A 16,761-nucleotide genomic window follows, 5' to 3' on the forward strand; every position below is an offset into this window, starting at 1 on the left:
AAGTGTCCATCGACAGATGAATGGATAAAGAAGATGTGGCACATATATACAATGGAATATTAACTCAGCCATAAAAAGAAACGAAATTGAGTTATTTGTAGTGAGGTGGATGGACCTAGAGTCTGTCATACAGAGTGAAGTAAGTCAGAAAGAGAAAAACAAATACTGTATGCTAACACATATATATGGAATCTAAGAAGAAAGAAAAAAGATCGTGAAGAATCTAAGGGCAAGATGGGAATAAAGACACAGACCTACTAGAGAATGGACTTGAGGATATGGGGGGAGGGAAGGGTAAGCTGTGACAAAGTGAGAGAGTGGCATGGACATATATACACTACCAACCGTAAAATAGCTAGCTAGTGGGAAGCAGTCGCATAGCACAGGGAGATCAGCTCAGTGGTTTGTGACCACCTAGAGGGGTGGGATAGGGAGGGTGGGAAGGAGGGAGATGCAAGAGGGAAGAAATATGGGAACATATGTATATGTATAACTGATTCACTTTGTTATAAAGCAGAAACTAACACACCATTGTAAAGCAATTATACCCCAATAAAGATGTTAAAAAAAAAAAAAAAAAAGATCAGGGGCTTCCCTGGTGGCACAGTGGTTGAGAGTCCGCCTGCCGATGCAGGGGAAGTGGGTTCGTGCCCCGGTCCGGGAATATCCCACATACCGTGGAGCGGTTGGGCCCGTGAGCCATGGCCGCTGAGCCTGCGTGTCCGGAGCCTGTGCTCCGCAATGGGAGAGGCCACAGCAGTGAGAGGCCCGCGTACCGGGAAAAAAAAAAAGATTATTTTCTCTAATAAGAACCTACTGAATATCACAGGGAACTCTATTCAATACTCTGTGATGACCTATATGGGAATAGAGTATAGAAAAGAGTGGATATATGTATATGTATAACTGACTCACTTTGCTGTACAGCAGAAACTAACACAGCGTTGTAAATCAACTGTACTCCAATAAAAAAATTAATTAGAATAAAAAAAGAAAAAGAAATTAGTTATCCTTTATAGGCACATTTACTTGGTCAAATTCCTGTTGCTCTTTGATACAGAAAGAGTGAACTTTCATTAATGAAGATCTGTCACACCTGAGAAACTGTAAATGTTTCACTATTAAGATTAAGCTATTAGGGCTTCCCTGTTGGTGCAGTGGTTAAAAATCCGCCTGCCAATGCAGGGGATGTGGGTTTGAGCCCTGGCCTGGGAAGATTGCACATGCCACAGAGCGACTGGGCCCGTGCACCACACCTACTGAGCCTGCGCTCTAGAGCCTGCGAGCCACAACTACTGAAGCCCACGTGCCACAACTACTGAAGCCCACGTGCCACAACTACTGAAGCCCATGCGCCTAGAGCCCATGCTCCACAATAAGAGAAGCTACCTCAATGAGAAGTCCACGCACCACAACGAATAGTGGCCCCACTCTCTGCAACTAGAGAAAGCCCATGCACAACACTGAAGACCCAATGCAGCCAAAAATAAATAAAATAAATTTATATTAAAATAAAAGATCAGGCTATTATTCCTAGTAACAGTGATTTAATGGAGAGTTTATTAATTTCTTGATGTCTTGTACCTTCAGTCAGTGATGATAAAAACTTGTAAAAATACTTAAAATTAGGGACTTCCCTGGGGTCCAGTGGTTAAGAATCCACCTTCCAGTGCAGAGGACGCAGGTTCCATTCCTGGTCAGGGAACTAGGATCCCACATGCCACAGGGCAACTAAGCCTGCGTGACATAACTACTGAGCCCGCACACTCTGGAGCCTTTGCACCACAACTAGAGAGCCTGTGCATCACAGCTACTGAGCCCCTGTGCTCTAGAGCCCACGTGCCATAACTAGAGAGAAGCCCGTGCGCTGCAACAAAGAGCCTGCATGCCACAAGGATCCCGCGTGCTGCAACTAAGACCTAATGCAGCGAAATAAATAAATATTTTTAAAAAATATACTTAAAATTAGGGGCTTCCCTGGTGGTGCAGTGGTTGAGAGTCCGCCTGCCGATGCAGGGGACATGGGTTCGTGCCCTGGTCCGGGAGGATCCCACATGCCGTGGAGCGGCTGGGCCCGTGAGCCATGGCCGCTGAGCCTGCGCGTCCGGAGCCTGTGCTCCGCAGCGGGAGAGGCCACAACAGTGGGAGGCCTGCGTACCGCAAAAAAATATATATATACTTAGAATTAAAAGCTAACAAATATCAACTTAAAGATATTACTGCACCTTACTGCTGGATTACAAAACATTTATAGGAAATACAGGATGATAAAATACTTCATTATAATTAGATGAATTTATGAGCTACTTGAAGTTTCATTGATTGTAAAATTCAGGCTTCACAAAAATTCCTAAATTATAAAGATTATGAACCCTGTAATCGGTCCCCATAAAAGATAACTATAGAGACTAGTTTGATAACCATTTCTCAATATTAAAAACCTTCCTATACATGCTGGGGCTTCCCTGGTGGCGCAGTGGTTGAGAGTCCGCCTGCCGATGCAGGGGACGCGGGTTCGTGCCCCGGTCCGGGAAGATCCCGCATGCCTCGGAGCGGCTGGGCCCATGAGCCATGGCCGCTGGGCCTGCGCATCTGGAGCCTGTGCTCCGCAACGGGAGAGGCCACAGCAGTGAGAGGCCCGCGTACCACAAAAGAACAAACAAACAAAAACAAACAAACAAAAAAACCCTTCCTATACATGCCTTAACCGCACTTTTAGAATCTGGAAGAATGCTGCCCTGGTGCCACTCCCCCAGTGTGTGGAATGAACTCCTGTTGTAGTTTTTGTGTCCTCCTCCCGTCTTGTGCAGAATATATAAGAATTAAATGCAGTTTGTTGTTACTAATCAGCTTGGGCAATAGTTGAACCAGCTTTTTTCCCAAACTTCTTTCCCCTCCTTCTGTAAAGCTGTCTAGGAAAGCATTCCTATGTTATTTAGATAGTGTTTAGAATTTATGAAGATCCCAAGGCCAGGGTGTTGGAATTTGACTGGGTGTTAGGGAGCCAGGAACGTGGAATCAAGTGAGATTAGCTTCCTCCTTCCCTCTCCATGGGTAGAGCACGTGGAGCAGTTTTACAGCCCTAAAGAGAGCTCCCTGTGCCATGTGTGCTCTTTAAACTGTGTTTATCTCCTGCACATCCACTGTGGTAACTGTCCTGCGGACGACTGGGGACTATGCTCTCCTGGGCAGAACAGCAGCAGAAGGACACCACTACTGCGGGTCCTTTGCCTTTGCTTTTGTTTTCTTGCTTGTTCCTCTCTCTTCTTCCTTTTCCTGAGAGGGCTCGGTTGTATTAAAATAATTTAAAACCTTAATTCTTTTTCAGAAAAGTACACATGCACACATACTCATGCGCACGTACCAAACAACAGAACTTTTCCCGTGGGTGCTGGGGTACAAGGGCCTGAGGTAAACAACATTGGGGTGGGGGGTCCCTAAGCAAGATGAGTGGGGAGTGGGAGGGTAGGTATGTTCATGGGTGGTCAGAATGATTTTCAGGCCCCTCCTGGTCCCCTATGCTGGCAGCAGTACGATGGGCTCAGAAGGTCCCTCCTGGTGGAGTTTCTTTTCTTCTTTTTTTTCAGTCTAACATTTTATTTATTTTAATTTTATTTTTTGATAAAAATTATATGTATTTATGGTGTACAACATGATGTTTTGATACACGTATACATAGTGAAATTATTACTAGAGTCGAGCTAATTAATATATCTTCTCATATAGTTACCTTTTTTGTGATGAGAGCACTTGAAATCTCCTCTCTTAGTAAATGTCCAGGGTTCAGTATTACTAACTGTAGTCATCATGCCGTTCATTCGATCTCTAGGCTTATTCATCCTACATAGCTGCACCTTTGTACCCTTTGACCAACACCTCCCCATTTCTCCCACCACCCCACTCCTGATAACCACCCTTCTACTCTCTGCTTCTATGTATTTGACTTTTTTAGATTCTACATATCAGTGAGATCTTGCACTGTTTTTTCTTTCTCTGTCTGGCTTATTTCACCTAGCATAATGTCCTCCAGGTTCATCCATATTTTTGCACATGGTACAATGTCCTTCCTTTTAAAGGCTGAATAATATTCCATGGTAAATATATACCACAATTTCTTTATCCATTCTTCCATTGAAAGACACTTAGTTTGGTTTCATGTCTTGGCTATTGTGAATAATGCTGCAATGAACATGGGATACTTCAAGACACTGATTTCATTTCCTTTGGGTATATACCCAGAAGAGGGATTGCTGGATCATATGGATAGGTTTCTTGAGCATTCAGCAGTTAATGGTGGTGAGGGTGGCCAGGACTGTGGTGAGGACAAGAGGTACTTCTCTGGAAGAGAGATGAGTGGATGATCATTCAGAGGAAGTGGGCCCAACCAGGACACCCAAGGGTGGCAGGTGGTCGTTGCCCACCATTGTTGCCTTCTGGTGGCTCCCTGCAGCACTGGCAGCCAGTGGTTCCCCTCTGGCAATGCTGATGGTTACAGTTTAGACCACTGGCTTCTTGGGAGGTGTGGGTGTGGAGATATGCAGGGAGACAGGGGATTGCACTTTCTTCCAGAAGTTCTGGGGCCCCCAGCTCATTGTGTGAACCACTAGGAGCTAGAAGCTCAAGAGCTGCTGCCTATCAGCTTTCCCTAGAGGAGTGAAAAGTGGCTGGTTGGAGGGTTTGCTGTCCTCCACCTGGTCCTCACCTTCATGAGCTGCCCAGGTGCTTAAAGCTTCAAGTGTACAGGTGGGCTTCCAGGGGTGTAAAAGGCTTTTCTCTTCTGGAGTAATTATAGCCTTTCAGTCAAGGCAATAGGACAGGGAGAGAAACATAATAAGAGTCTAGATTGATAGTATTTGTATTCTCTTCTGTAACCCCAGTTCCATTTTGGGGGGTTTGTCTGTTTAAAGTTTAAGACCGATAAACAGCACTTACATTCCTCTTTGTAAATGTGAGTAACATACATTGCACTAGCATCTATATGCGTCCCATCTCAAAAACCCCGTGCCTCTGAGTGGAGACTGTTTCTTGTGTCAAGTCCATTTCTAGTGTATTCTCCAGTTTTACCCTCTACCAGTTTTCTTAATCTCATTCTCATTTCTCCCAGCTCTCCATCCTTCTGTCTGTTCATTTCCCCTTTCCCAGGGCTCTACGTATTCTCACAGTCTAGACTGAGACTCAGTCAACACAGCTGTTGTCTTGGGCCATGGCTCCACGCTCTCTTGGGTTTGACCCCCTTTGCCTGGGGTCCATGTTGTTGAACTACATGCTTAAGTCACTTTCAAAAAAGCCTATGTTGGAGGTAAACTTTCCAAGTTTTTGCAAGTCTGAAAGGACTCATACCTAGTGATCGTTTGGTTGGTTGTAGAATTTGTTCTCCATCAAAACTTTTCTGGCTGCATCTTCTAGCACCCAGCATTGCAGGTGTGAGAGTCAGCAACCAGTCTGCGTGATTGTTCCTTATGAAGTGATTCATTTTTTTCTTTTTCTCTGGAAGCTTTGAGGATCTTCTCTTAGTCTTCAATGTTCTAAACTTCCATGGTGCTGTGACTACATATAGATGTTTTCATTCTTTGGTTGGGCATTTTGGTAGCTTGCAGCCCTCAGCTGTAGGCAAATATATATCTTGTATTTATTTGAAAATTTCCTCTCATTCTTTTTCTTTCCTGAACTCGAATTCATTTGTGATTGAGCTATTTAAACTGACCCCATGTGTCTCTTGTATTTTCTTGACTATTTTATTCTTTTTGCATTAGTTTACTTTGGTCATTTCCAAGAGCTCTTTTCACAGAACTCATTTTTCTTTTAATGCAGTAGCTTCTTGAATTTATTGATGATACTTAATAACAGGTTTAGTTTTGTTTTTAAGTTCTTCTCTTTCCTTTAGGGTCATTTTTCCTTCTTGCTTGTCTTGATCTTCTCTTGTATGTTGCAGGCTTTCCTCAGCTTTCCTCAGTTGTACAGTCATGTTTAAGAACAAGGCAAAAAACAAAACAAGAAAGAACAAGGCAATTGAAACTCTAATAAGAACATTTTGTGTGTAGATGGGGCTTGCTGGCAAGCAGGTTCTCCCTCAGGGTGAGCCAAAAGGGGACTGCCCTTAGGTGGGGGGGTGACAGTGAAGGCTGGACTCTTCAGCACTAACACGCACATGCACTCACACCAGCTGTCTCGGTTCTCAGCAGCATATCCATGGCATTTCTTTAGCGATACCCTGCCCCCCTTTTAAGATTTTGTCTGGCGAGATGGCATGGCCACAGGCAGTTTTGCACAGGCATGGCATGGAGGAAGGAGAGGCTCACCTGGTCCACGCACAGGACTTGTATTTCTCCCCCTATTTTGATCCCTGTTTGCCCTCTCCACCCTGCATGGTACCTGACATCTCTGGGCTGCCAGGGACATTCTGCTCCCTCCTCTGCTGTGGCCCCTCCTCAGGATTTAAAGGCTGTCTGTCCTTTTGCTCCCATCCACTCTCCGTTTTCTGAACCTTTGCTGACCCTTCTTAATAGCCAATAGCCCCTCCATACATTTTCTCTTCGTTGTGGGTTTATTATCTGTGTTTTATTCTTTTACTGTTATTTTTATGGGGTATTGGAAAGGAGAGGAGAGGAATGCTTGCATTCAGTATTTAAATAGGAAGCCAGTTTACTATGAAAGAATGTAAACCTTAGAAACCAAAATAATGTGTGGTTTTCTTTTTAAAACAATCTTTTTTTCTGTTTGCTTAGAAATGGTAGTTCTCTTGAAAACATTGTATTGATGAAAAAAGCCAGGTGCAAAAGACTACATATTATATAATTCCATTTATACGAAATGTCCAGAGTAGGCAAATCCATAGAGTTAGAAAGTAGATTAGTGGTTTCCTAGGGCTGGAGGTCATGGAGGAATTGGGGAGTGACTGCTCACAGATGTGGGGATTCTTTTTGGGTGATGACTTCTAAAATTGATTGTGGTGATGGCCTTGTACCTCTGTGAATACACTAAAAGCCATTGAATGGTACAATTTAAGTGGGTGAGTTGTGTGAATTGTATCTTCCTAAAGCTATGAAAATGTGGTGGTCCTTTTTGGTTCATATATTAGGCACATTCTCTGTCAGTCTAAGACCAAAGAAGTCTTACTCAATGTTAGATATATGACACAAACTGTAATGGTAAAGATAATGAATACTCTGATGGTGTCCATAACCTTTTTTTTAATAGGTTCAAAAATAAAGAAGCTGGTGTATCCACCTGTTTTCATGGGATTAGCTGCCTCTCTTTATTATCCACAACAAGCCATTGTATTTGTCCAGGTAAGTTAGATTCAGTAAGCTTGCATGTCCTTTGTTCTTGCTTATGTATGTATGGGTTTACTGCTTAATTTAATTTTATTTTGCAGCCTTTCTAACACCAGACTAAAATTTGTTTGCACATATAAATGAACTACAACAGATTTAAATGTTTTTCTGCACTATGTACCTCACTTCTGGCCCTCCTTCCAATGTCAGTATTCAGAGAATGCATGCTAATTTGAATATTAATCAAAGAAAATTTGCTATGCCTTTTTTTTTTGCATAATTACATGGAAATCTAGAGACTCAAATTCCAAAGCTGCTAGTTACAGGTCATTCTCAGTTTGGGCTTATCTGGTCACAACCTGCCCTCCTTGGAGTTGCAGGCATGGGCCTGTGCTCTGGCCCTCTGCGCCTTCTCCCTCATCATGGTGCTAGCCTCGCTTTCCTTGCTGGGGACTACAGGGAGTGCAGTCCCTTCTGCTGGGAACGCCTTTCTCAGGGCTGTCAGTTGGCTGCTCCTTTCCTACCCTTCAGGCCTCAGTTTGATGGCATCCTGGCAAGTAGAACACAGTGGCAAGAACACGGGTGAAGCTGATGCCTTAGTCAGCTTGAGCTGTCGTAACAAAATACCACAGACTGTGAGGCTTAAATAACAGAAATTTATTTTCTCACAGTTCTGGAGGCTGGAAGTCCAAGATCAAGGTATCAGCAAGGTTGGTTTCTCCTGAGGCCTCTCTCCGTGACTTGCAGATGGCCACCTTCTCCCTGTGTCCTCACACGGCCTTGTCATTGTGCGTGCACTCCCCTGGTGTATCATCCTTGTCTTATAATGACACTGGTTAGATTAGAGGTCTACCCTTATGATGAACTTGACCTTAATTACCTCTCTAAAGGCCCTGTCTCCAAATACAGTCTACTGTATTAACACTGTGGGTTAGGGCTTCAGTATATGAATTTTGGGGGATACAATTCAGTCCATAACAGCTGGACCAGCAGTTCTCAGAGTGTAGTCCCTGGACCAGCAGCATCAGAATCACCTGGGAACTTGTTAGAAATGCAAATTTTCAGGCCCCAACCCGGACCTACTGACTCAGACACTGAGGGTTAGGGCCAGCAATATGTGGTTTAGCAAGCCCTCCGGGGGAGTTTTAGCAAGCCCATAATATTTGAGAACCACTGATAAAGACTAGACTCTCTCAGGGCAGTGGTGTGTGGACTTAGTGCGACTCTACATGTAGAGTCCCTTGGAAAACTGCAAGAGCAAGGCAGACTCGAGCTTTTGAGGTCCTAGACAACTTACGGAGACAAGGACTCATTTGCCAGAATTGCCATCTCACACTGACACTTGGTCCTAGGAGGAATAGCAGTGCCATCACCAGATTTCGGCCCTGAGGGCTCTGAGCCAAAATGACCTGAAACTGTGCCCCCTGCAGTCCTTGTGACAGTATCGAGTCTACATTCCTAGACGGTGCTGCAGTTGCAGGTGGGAGCCCAGTGGCTCCAGCTGCGGGAAATTGTTGCCTTTGGTGGCAAATACCAGTAAGATCTTCATAGCATGGCCTTGTCATTGCTTACAGCAGTCCTGGAGGCGGACAGTTACTGATCCTCTGCCTGCTTCAGCCCCAGCTCTGGAACAGTGAATCGTGTCTGCCTGCCCTAGATCATAAAAATAATCAAACATCATCTCAGTCTGTTATGGTTTAAATAGTAAATTGGCTGCTGGCTGAGAAGCATATGTGGCTGCCCTCTGAGTAGAGGCCTTTTTTTATCTTATATGCCACAGCATATGTTGCAAAAGATTTTTTATATTCACAACCAAGATAGTAGCATGCAAATCTGAGTTGTATTCTAATTTATTTTTAAAGTCAGGGGGAAGGAGTTTTGTCTTTTATTTTGTACCTAGGGTAAGCCAGAGCAAAGCAATTAACTAGTTTCACTAGATATAAAACATTAGTGATCTGTTTGGGATGATGAAAACGTTTTGAAAATGGATGGTGGTGATGGCTGCATAGCATTGTGAATGTAATTAATGCCACTGAATTGTACACCTAAAAGTGGTTCAAATGGTAAATGTTATGTGTATTTGCCACAATAAAACAAAACAACATCAGCGACTGAAAGAGAATTTCTGATACCGTTTTAGTGTCATTTAGTTCCTATTTCACAGTTTCTTTTCTACTTCCTCTTCTTTTTTTTTCTTTTTTTTTTAATGAATGCCATGACCTTGGACAAGCCACTTAATCACTTATATTCTGTTTTCTGTTCAGTAGTGTTTGGAGAAAAGTACTGTAAGAAAACCCTTAAAGTGATGGCAAATATTATTTTTCTCTCAAATTTAAAGCACTGAAAACAGTGCCATACTCATGATAAATGCTTGATATGTCTACCAGTGGGTGTGAGAATCATATCATGTCCTAAGAACAGTTGGAGCAACTGGAAGAATATAACTTCTAAGAAACCAGCATGTTGCAGCAACCCCTGGATTTACTAGCACTGTGATCTTAGTCACTCGGCCTCTGAATATTTCCTTACAGTCTTTGCCTACTTACCACATAGGGTTGTTATATAGAATAGAGATAAATCATGTGAATGTGCTTTGTAAAGTAAAATGCTATACACAGACAAATTATTATAAAAACTAGGAAGAGAATAATAACTGCTTTCAGAAAATTGAAGTACTGTCATTTAGAAGAATAATCAATATGGTCATAAGTAGGACGAACGAATGCAAATTATTGGAAGCATTTTTTTTTAAGAAAGCTCAATACTTAAAAAAAAAGTTTCCAACAATTAAAGCCAACAGGCCAAAGTTGGACAAGTGCATTTTAAGGTAGTGAGCTCACTGACCCCAAAATATTCTCTGACCCTGGGGCCTACCTCTCAGGATGTTGTAGAAAGGATTTTGAAACAGGAGGCAAAATCGCTGTAGAAACTCGAAGACTTTATGTTTTGAGGGATCTGGAAAGACTGAGAGTATCTTTACTGGGCTCACCTATTTTTTTTTACCTAGCCCCAAAAATGAATGATTGATTTTAAGCTTGATTTTCAGACTTGTTTGGCTGTTACATGCTAGATGTGATAGGTAGAAGCCTTCCTTCTTGTCTGATCTTCAGGCATTTCCCATATCAGCAATGATCTACATTTTTTTTCCTTGAAATTGTGAAAGTTTGAAATATACACCTATAATTTATGGCAAATTATTTTAAACAGTAACTATACACTGGGAAGCTATTTTTTCTTTTTATGCTATCATTCTTACTATCTTTTATTTGCTTACATTGCACAGTTTTAATGTGTATGTTCCAAGATTCCTTTGTTTGTCGTATGCTTAAATACAGTTCTTTTGGAAACAGGGCAAAAGAAAACAAAATTCTCTTCCTTACTACTTCATGTATGGAATAGCAATGTGTCTTTTATATTTTGTTTCAAGGTCAGTGGGGAGAAATTATATGACTGGGGTTTACGTGGATACATAGTCGTAGAAGATTTGTGGAAGGAGAACATTCAAAAGGTGAGAAAGATCTTTTTCATTATCTTCCTTTTGGTTTAAATATGTGGTTTCTCTCAGGTTTTATAAAATTCTTGATGCCCTGTTGCTTGCTCTTGCTTTTTCTGTTTGTATTTCCTTATGCTTCTAGCTCAGATTCTCTGGTGGCCTTTATTGGAGGAGCAATAGAACCTCTGTGCATTTGATTATTTTCAGCAGGGCTGAATAAGTGGGGGCCATAAAATACATTCCACCCCAGTCTTAGACCATAATTTCCACTGTATTGTATTTACAGTTTGCTCAAAGTGTTGCATATTATCTGAAAGTTTTATCAAAACTAGATTCAGGGCTTCCCTGGTGGCGCAGTGGTTGAGAGTCCGCCTGCCGATGCAGGGGACACGGGTTCGTGCCCCAGTCTGGGAAGATCCCACATGCCGCGGAGCGGCTGGGCCCGTGAGCCATGGCCGCTGAGCCTGTGCATCCGGAGCCTGTGCTCCACAACGGGAGAGGCCACAACAGTGAGAGACCCGCGTACCGCAAAAAAAAAAAAAAAAAAAAAAAAACTAGATTCAAAGGGAACATGCTATGCTCCCATCAAAAGACAAATAACCAAGACTCCTCTTGATATTTCATTCACCATAGGCTTTGTTCTTCGCTTTATCAGTACTGTCCAGTTAAGGGCAAATACAGGACCAGCCACCAGTTACAGGCCATTGTGCTGACTGGTGGGCAAACAGCAGAGGGGAAAAGGTTGTGGAATTATAAGGACAGGTCATTTTTTTGTCTCTTCTCACAGCCACTTAGCTGATTAAATGTTGCCTATGTTTGCTGGGACATTCTCTCTTTCCTCTGATAAGGATTAGAGAATATAGAACAAGGCATCATGCCTCCTCCAAGCACTCAGAGGCACAGCTCGATAAGGAAGAATTAGGGTTCTTATTATTAACATAACTTCTGTATCATAGAATACTTTTGACTCCTGTCATCTCAAATCAGAATACCCTTTTAAAAAATATAAATACCTAGGGAATTCCCTGGTGGTCCAGTGGTTAGGCTCCGAGCTTCCACTGCAGGGGGCATGGGTTCGATCCCTGGTCGGGGAACTAAGATCTCGCATGCTATGCGGCATGGCCCATAAATAAATAGATAGATAAATAGATAAATACATACATACCTATCTCAAAACCCAGGATTTCAAACTGGAATTTGGAAGTAACATTAACAGAATAAATTATAAGCCCTCCTCATTAGTTACATAAATAATCTTCCAGTGAAATCTTAAGACTAATTATTGTACTGGTGATTTGTAAATGAATTAGTCTCTGTTGAGCCTGTTTAAACTAGCTCTTGAGTAGGAAGTTCTATATTAATATCAAGTGCCCTTTGGCAATCCCTTTTAAAGAATAAATGCTCATAGTTTTATTTTCATTTCTCTGACATTTTCTTTGGAAGCTTTCTTTCCTGTTTAAAAAATTCCTGAAGTCCACACTGAGTTTAATATGGGAAAGGAAACAGAATGTCAGGAAAACTATACACAGCCTTAGAAAGAAATGTAGAAAATGAAACTCCTCCTCAGTTCTGAGTGCTCACTGTGGTGTCAGTGCAGAACCGATGCACATGAAAGCTATGGTGGGGGGGATCCCCTGGGAGCCTCTGAGCGCTCACTGTGGTGTCAGGCAGACACGTGCACACCAATGGGACTGTGGTTGGAATGCAAGCTAAGCAGAACAGCATTTTATTGTAATTTGAAAACGTTGGATATTACAGCTACTCGTATTTACATGCAAGTCTTTGGGGAGCGAGATAGTAAAGATGCCTAATTAGCCTGGGGTTGGTCTGCATGTCGTCTCTGGTCTTCCTTCTATGCTCTTGCCCTCTTGAGCGTCACTGAGAGCTTAGTGTCCTTCCATTCACTTACTCTCAAAGCACAGTTGTCCTGACAGCTATCTGTTGTGAATAGAAGATAATAAAATGGATGTTGACTACTTAAACATTTAGCACAAGTTTTAAATGAAAAATATCAGAAGGCCTTATTAATTCAAGATTTGATATAGTTAGATTTGGGGAATTATTTGATATGTACATATCATATCAAATGGTGGTAAATAGTCAAAGAAATTTGTGGACATTGTGTTTAAAATGGGGCCCTGAGGGACTTCCCTGGTGGTCCAGTGGTTAAGGTTCTGTACTTCCAGTGCAGGGGAACTAGATCCCCGCATTCCACAAATTTCTTTGACTACTTACAACCAAAAGTAGGTACATCTGTTACATTATTATAGTACAAACAATTATGAATCAGATTGCACCTAATTGAGACTGGTAATTGAAGCCTAACTTGAAAACCAATTTCCAGACATGCTAAGAAACAGACAAATATCTCCTCCATGAGGTGTTCTTCAGTTCCCTTCAAAGAATTCCCGGGCCCCCAAAGATTCCTGTTCCAGGGTAGCTTAAGTCTTTGCTCTCGTTAATAAAGCAAAAACAAACAAAAAATACTGAAACCCACAAAGTCCAACAAGTGGGGGGCAGGGAAATCAATAAAAGACAATGGCATTTCACTATCAAATAATGGGGCCCTGAAATTTTAAGTGGTATGAATGATGGTTCAGTTCTCAATTATATTATTTCCCATGGAGCTGTATTACTCTCAGAAACCATCAGTCTGTGGCATTTTTTGCTCTGCCACATCTCTTTTCCCTTTTAGGAATTAATTCTAAATGTTTGCACTGAGTCTTCTATCAACGAAGTTTGGATGAGGTGGTCTTTCAGTCCTGTCATTGGTCAGTGAAGAGGAATTTATCTGCTTCAGCTAAAATGAATTCTTTGTCTGAACTGTGAAGCAAAGATGGATGTGTCCAGAAATATTGTCATCATAATGGGTCTAGGTTTTTTTTCTTTTTTTGAGATAAAAGAACATATAAAATATGTCATAAAATACAACATATATAATATAAAATAACTGCATATATATGTATATTTACAGTTTAAAATCCAACAATATAATGACCATACATATACCAACAAACCATCCATCTTTAAAAATAGGAAATTACCAATGTCTTCCAAGTTCTTCCTGGGCCCTTCCATCTCCCCAGAGAGAACCACTATCCAGAATTTTGTGCTTTTCATTCCATTGTTTTTCTTTAAACTTTTTCTTTTAGTTGAACCACATAACGTATTTATTCTAAAACACTGTAGTTGAGCTTGCCTGTTTTTTGCCTTTATAATATAAATATCAAATATACATATAAATAAATATATAGTTTAGATGGAGTCTTACTATATGTGTTATTTTGCAAGTTGTTTTGTTCCCTAAACATTATGTTAATGGGTTGTGTATGCCCGTAATTTATTAATTTACACTGCTATGGAATATTTCTTTGTGGGAAAATACCCATGTTGATGGCTAACTAGGTGGCTTTCAGTATATTGTCGTTGCACACACAGCTTTGAGCATATTTCTGTACATGTGTCATGGTTTATTAAGAGTTTCTTAGGCCAGAGACTTCCCTGGTGGCACAGTGGTTAAGAATCTGCCTGCCAATGCAGGGGACACGGGTTCGATCCCTGGTCCGGGAAGATCCCACACGCTGCGGAGCAACTAAGCTTGTGCACCACAACTACTGAGCCCACATGCTGCAACTACTTGAGCCTGCGCGCCTAGAGCCCGTGCTCCACAACAAGAGAAGCCACTGCAACGAGAAGCCCGTGCACCGCAACAAAGAGTAGCCCCCACTTGCCATAACTAGAGAGAGCCCGCACTCAGCAACGAAGACCCAACGCAGCCAAAAATTAAATTAAATTAAATTAAATTAAATTAAAAAAAGAGTTTTTCTAGGCCAGGATTCCTAGTTCATAATGTCTGCACATCAATTTTACTAGATGACAAGTTTTCCATTTTTGCCAGTCTGGTGCCTTTGAAATAGCTTTTCACTGTGGGGTGTGTTTGTGTGTTTGTGTGTGTGTGTGTGTGTGTGTGTGTGTGCGTGCGTGTGTATGTCTTTACTTTGTTCCCCAGTTTTTATTTTGAAAAAATATTTCAAAACTACAGAACAGTTGCAGGAATAGTATAATGAATATACCCTTCACATAGATTCACCAATTAACGTTTTGCTACATTTGCTTTGTCTTTTTACACATGCTTGGGTGCGCACACACATGTGCATTTTATTTTTCTGAACCATTTGAGAGTTAGTTGTAGATACTGCGCTTTCTACCCATATCTAATTCAGCATATATTTCTAAAGAACATGGTCATTTACTGATATAATCACAATACCATTATCATGCTCAGGAAAGTTGACATTTCATTGTTTACATAATCATTATCTAATATACAGTCCATAGTCAGATTTCCTCAGTTGCCACAATAATGTGCTTTCCTTCAACAATTTTTAAATTGATTTTTTTATCGCTGAGTGAATTATTATAAGGCACATACCCTTGTAACCATCATCTAGGACAAAAACCCAGAATTTTGCCAGCCTCCCCAGAAGCCCTTCCATGTAGCTCACCCCAATCACATTCCTCTCTTTCCATCCAAAACTACCTACTATCCTGACTTCCATAGTAGGAAGTAACTTCCCTGTTTTTCTTAATGGCTTTATCACCTAAGTCTTTATCCCTGTCACTTTAGTCTTGCCCATGGTTATTTCTGACTTGATATTCCTTTTAAGTCTTTTTTTTTTCCCTTTTAAGTCACTTAATCTACTGGTTCCCCTTCCATCCTCTTATTTTCCTTACACTGTATCTGTTAAAGGAACCTGGCGTGTCGGACCTGTAGAGTTTCCAACAGTTTGGGTTTTGCGGATTGCACGCTTACGGTGCAGTTGAACGTGTTCCTTTCTTCTCTACGTTTCCTGTAGATTGGCCACTGGATCCAGAGGCTGCCTAATCAAGTTCGTGTTTGATCCTATTGGCAAGGCTATAGGTCTATGTAGGCATCTAAGTTTTTGCTTCACTTTACCATTTTGGTGTTAGTGGCTATTGAGGCTCAATGCCTAGACCTACTGACTCACTGGGAGTTGGAAAATGGTGATATTCTATTTCTGTCATTTCACATAATAGCTAGAACACTTTAATAAGGAACTGCTTCCCCTCATATACTATTTAGTTACACAGTTATAGGAAAGTTAGGATAAATGCTCAATTTTTGCTCTTGTTTATCTGGTTTTCAAAATAATAAATTGGTTCCCTCTCATCCTCAGAAGGTCACCAATTAGTGGGGTTTTTTTGAGAATCATTTTGAATTTGTAGATTTAAATATATTTGGGTTTGAATGCTTTGTATTTCTTATCCTTGTTGGAGTTCAGATTGTTCCATTTTGGCCAGTAGAAGTTGGCTCTGCGTCCTTTTGACATGACACAAGGACTCTGCAATAGTTTCCTCGCTGTCTGGCATGTCAAAATGGTCTCAGAATCTCTCATTGTTGTTTTAATGTATGTTCCTTTGATTACTAATGAGGTTGAGCATCTTTTCACATGTTTATTGGTTTCTTCTTGAAATGCCTGTTTATGTCTTTTGGCCTTTTTTTTTTTTTTTCTGGTACGCAGGCCTTTCACTGTTGTGGCCTCTCCCGTTGTGGAGCACAGGCTCCGGACGTGCAGGCTCAGCAGCCATGGCTCACGGGCCCAGCCGCTCCGCGGCACGTGGAATCTTCCCGGACCGGGGCACGAACCCGTGTCCCCTGCATCGGCAGGCAGACTCTCAACCACTGCGCCACCAGGGAAGCCCTTTTTGGCCATTTTTCATGTGGGTCATTAGTTCCTTTCTTAATGATTATAAGAGTTCTTTATTTTTTCCTAGATACTAATATTTTTGGTCACATGTTTGCAGATGTCTTCTCCCAGTTTGAGGCTTGTTTCTTCAGTTTTGGTGCCTCTTGATGATCAGAAGTACTTAATGTAGTTGATTCATAGATCTTTTCCATTACGGTTTTCACTCTTTGACTCTAGATGTTTAATAAAAGCATGAAACTATTGATTGTCCGTTGCTAATCTGAAA

At 41.5% G+C, this 16,761-nt stretch overlaps 1 protein-coding gene across 1 annotated transcript in view; it reads left to right on the forward strand.

The window, feature by feature from the left end:
- Positions 1–16,761, forward strand: part of APOO (apolipoprotein O) — a 58,119-nt gene that overhangs the window by 31,914 nt on the left and 9,444 nt on the right. The window contains exons 6-7 of the mRNA XM_030843699.2: positions 7,198–7,289; positions 10,702–10,782. Coding sequence (XP_030699559.1) covers positions 7,198–7,289; positions 10,702–10,782 — 173 coding nt within the window. The remainder of the gene's footprint in view (positions 1–7,197; positions 7,290–10,701; positions 10,783–16,761) is intronic.

This window comes from Globicephala melas, chromosome X, assembly GCF_963455315.2.
Source record: "Globicephala melas chromosome X, mGloMel1.2, whole genome shotgun sequence".
NCBI classification, from domain to species: Eukaryota; Metazoa; Chordata; class Mammalia; order Artiodactyla; family Delphinidae; genus Globicephala; species Globicephala melas.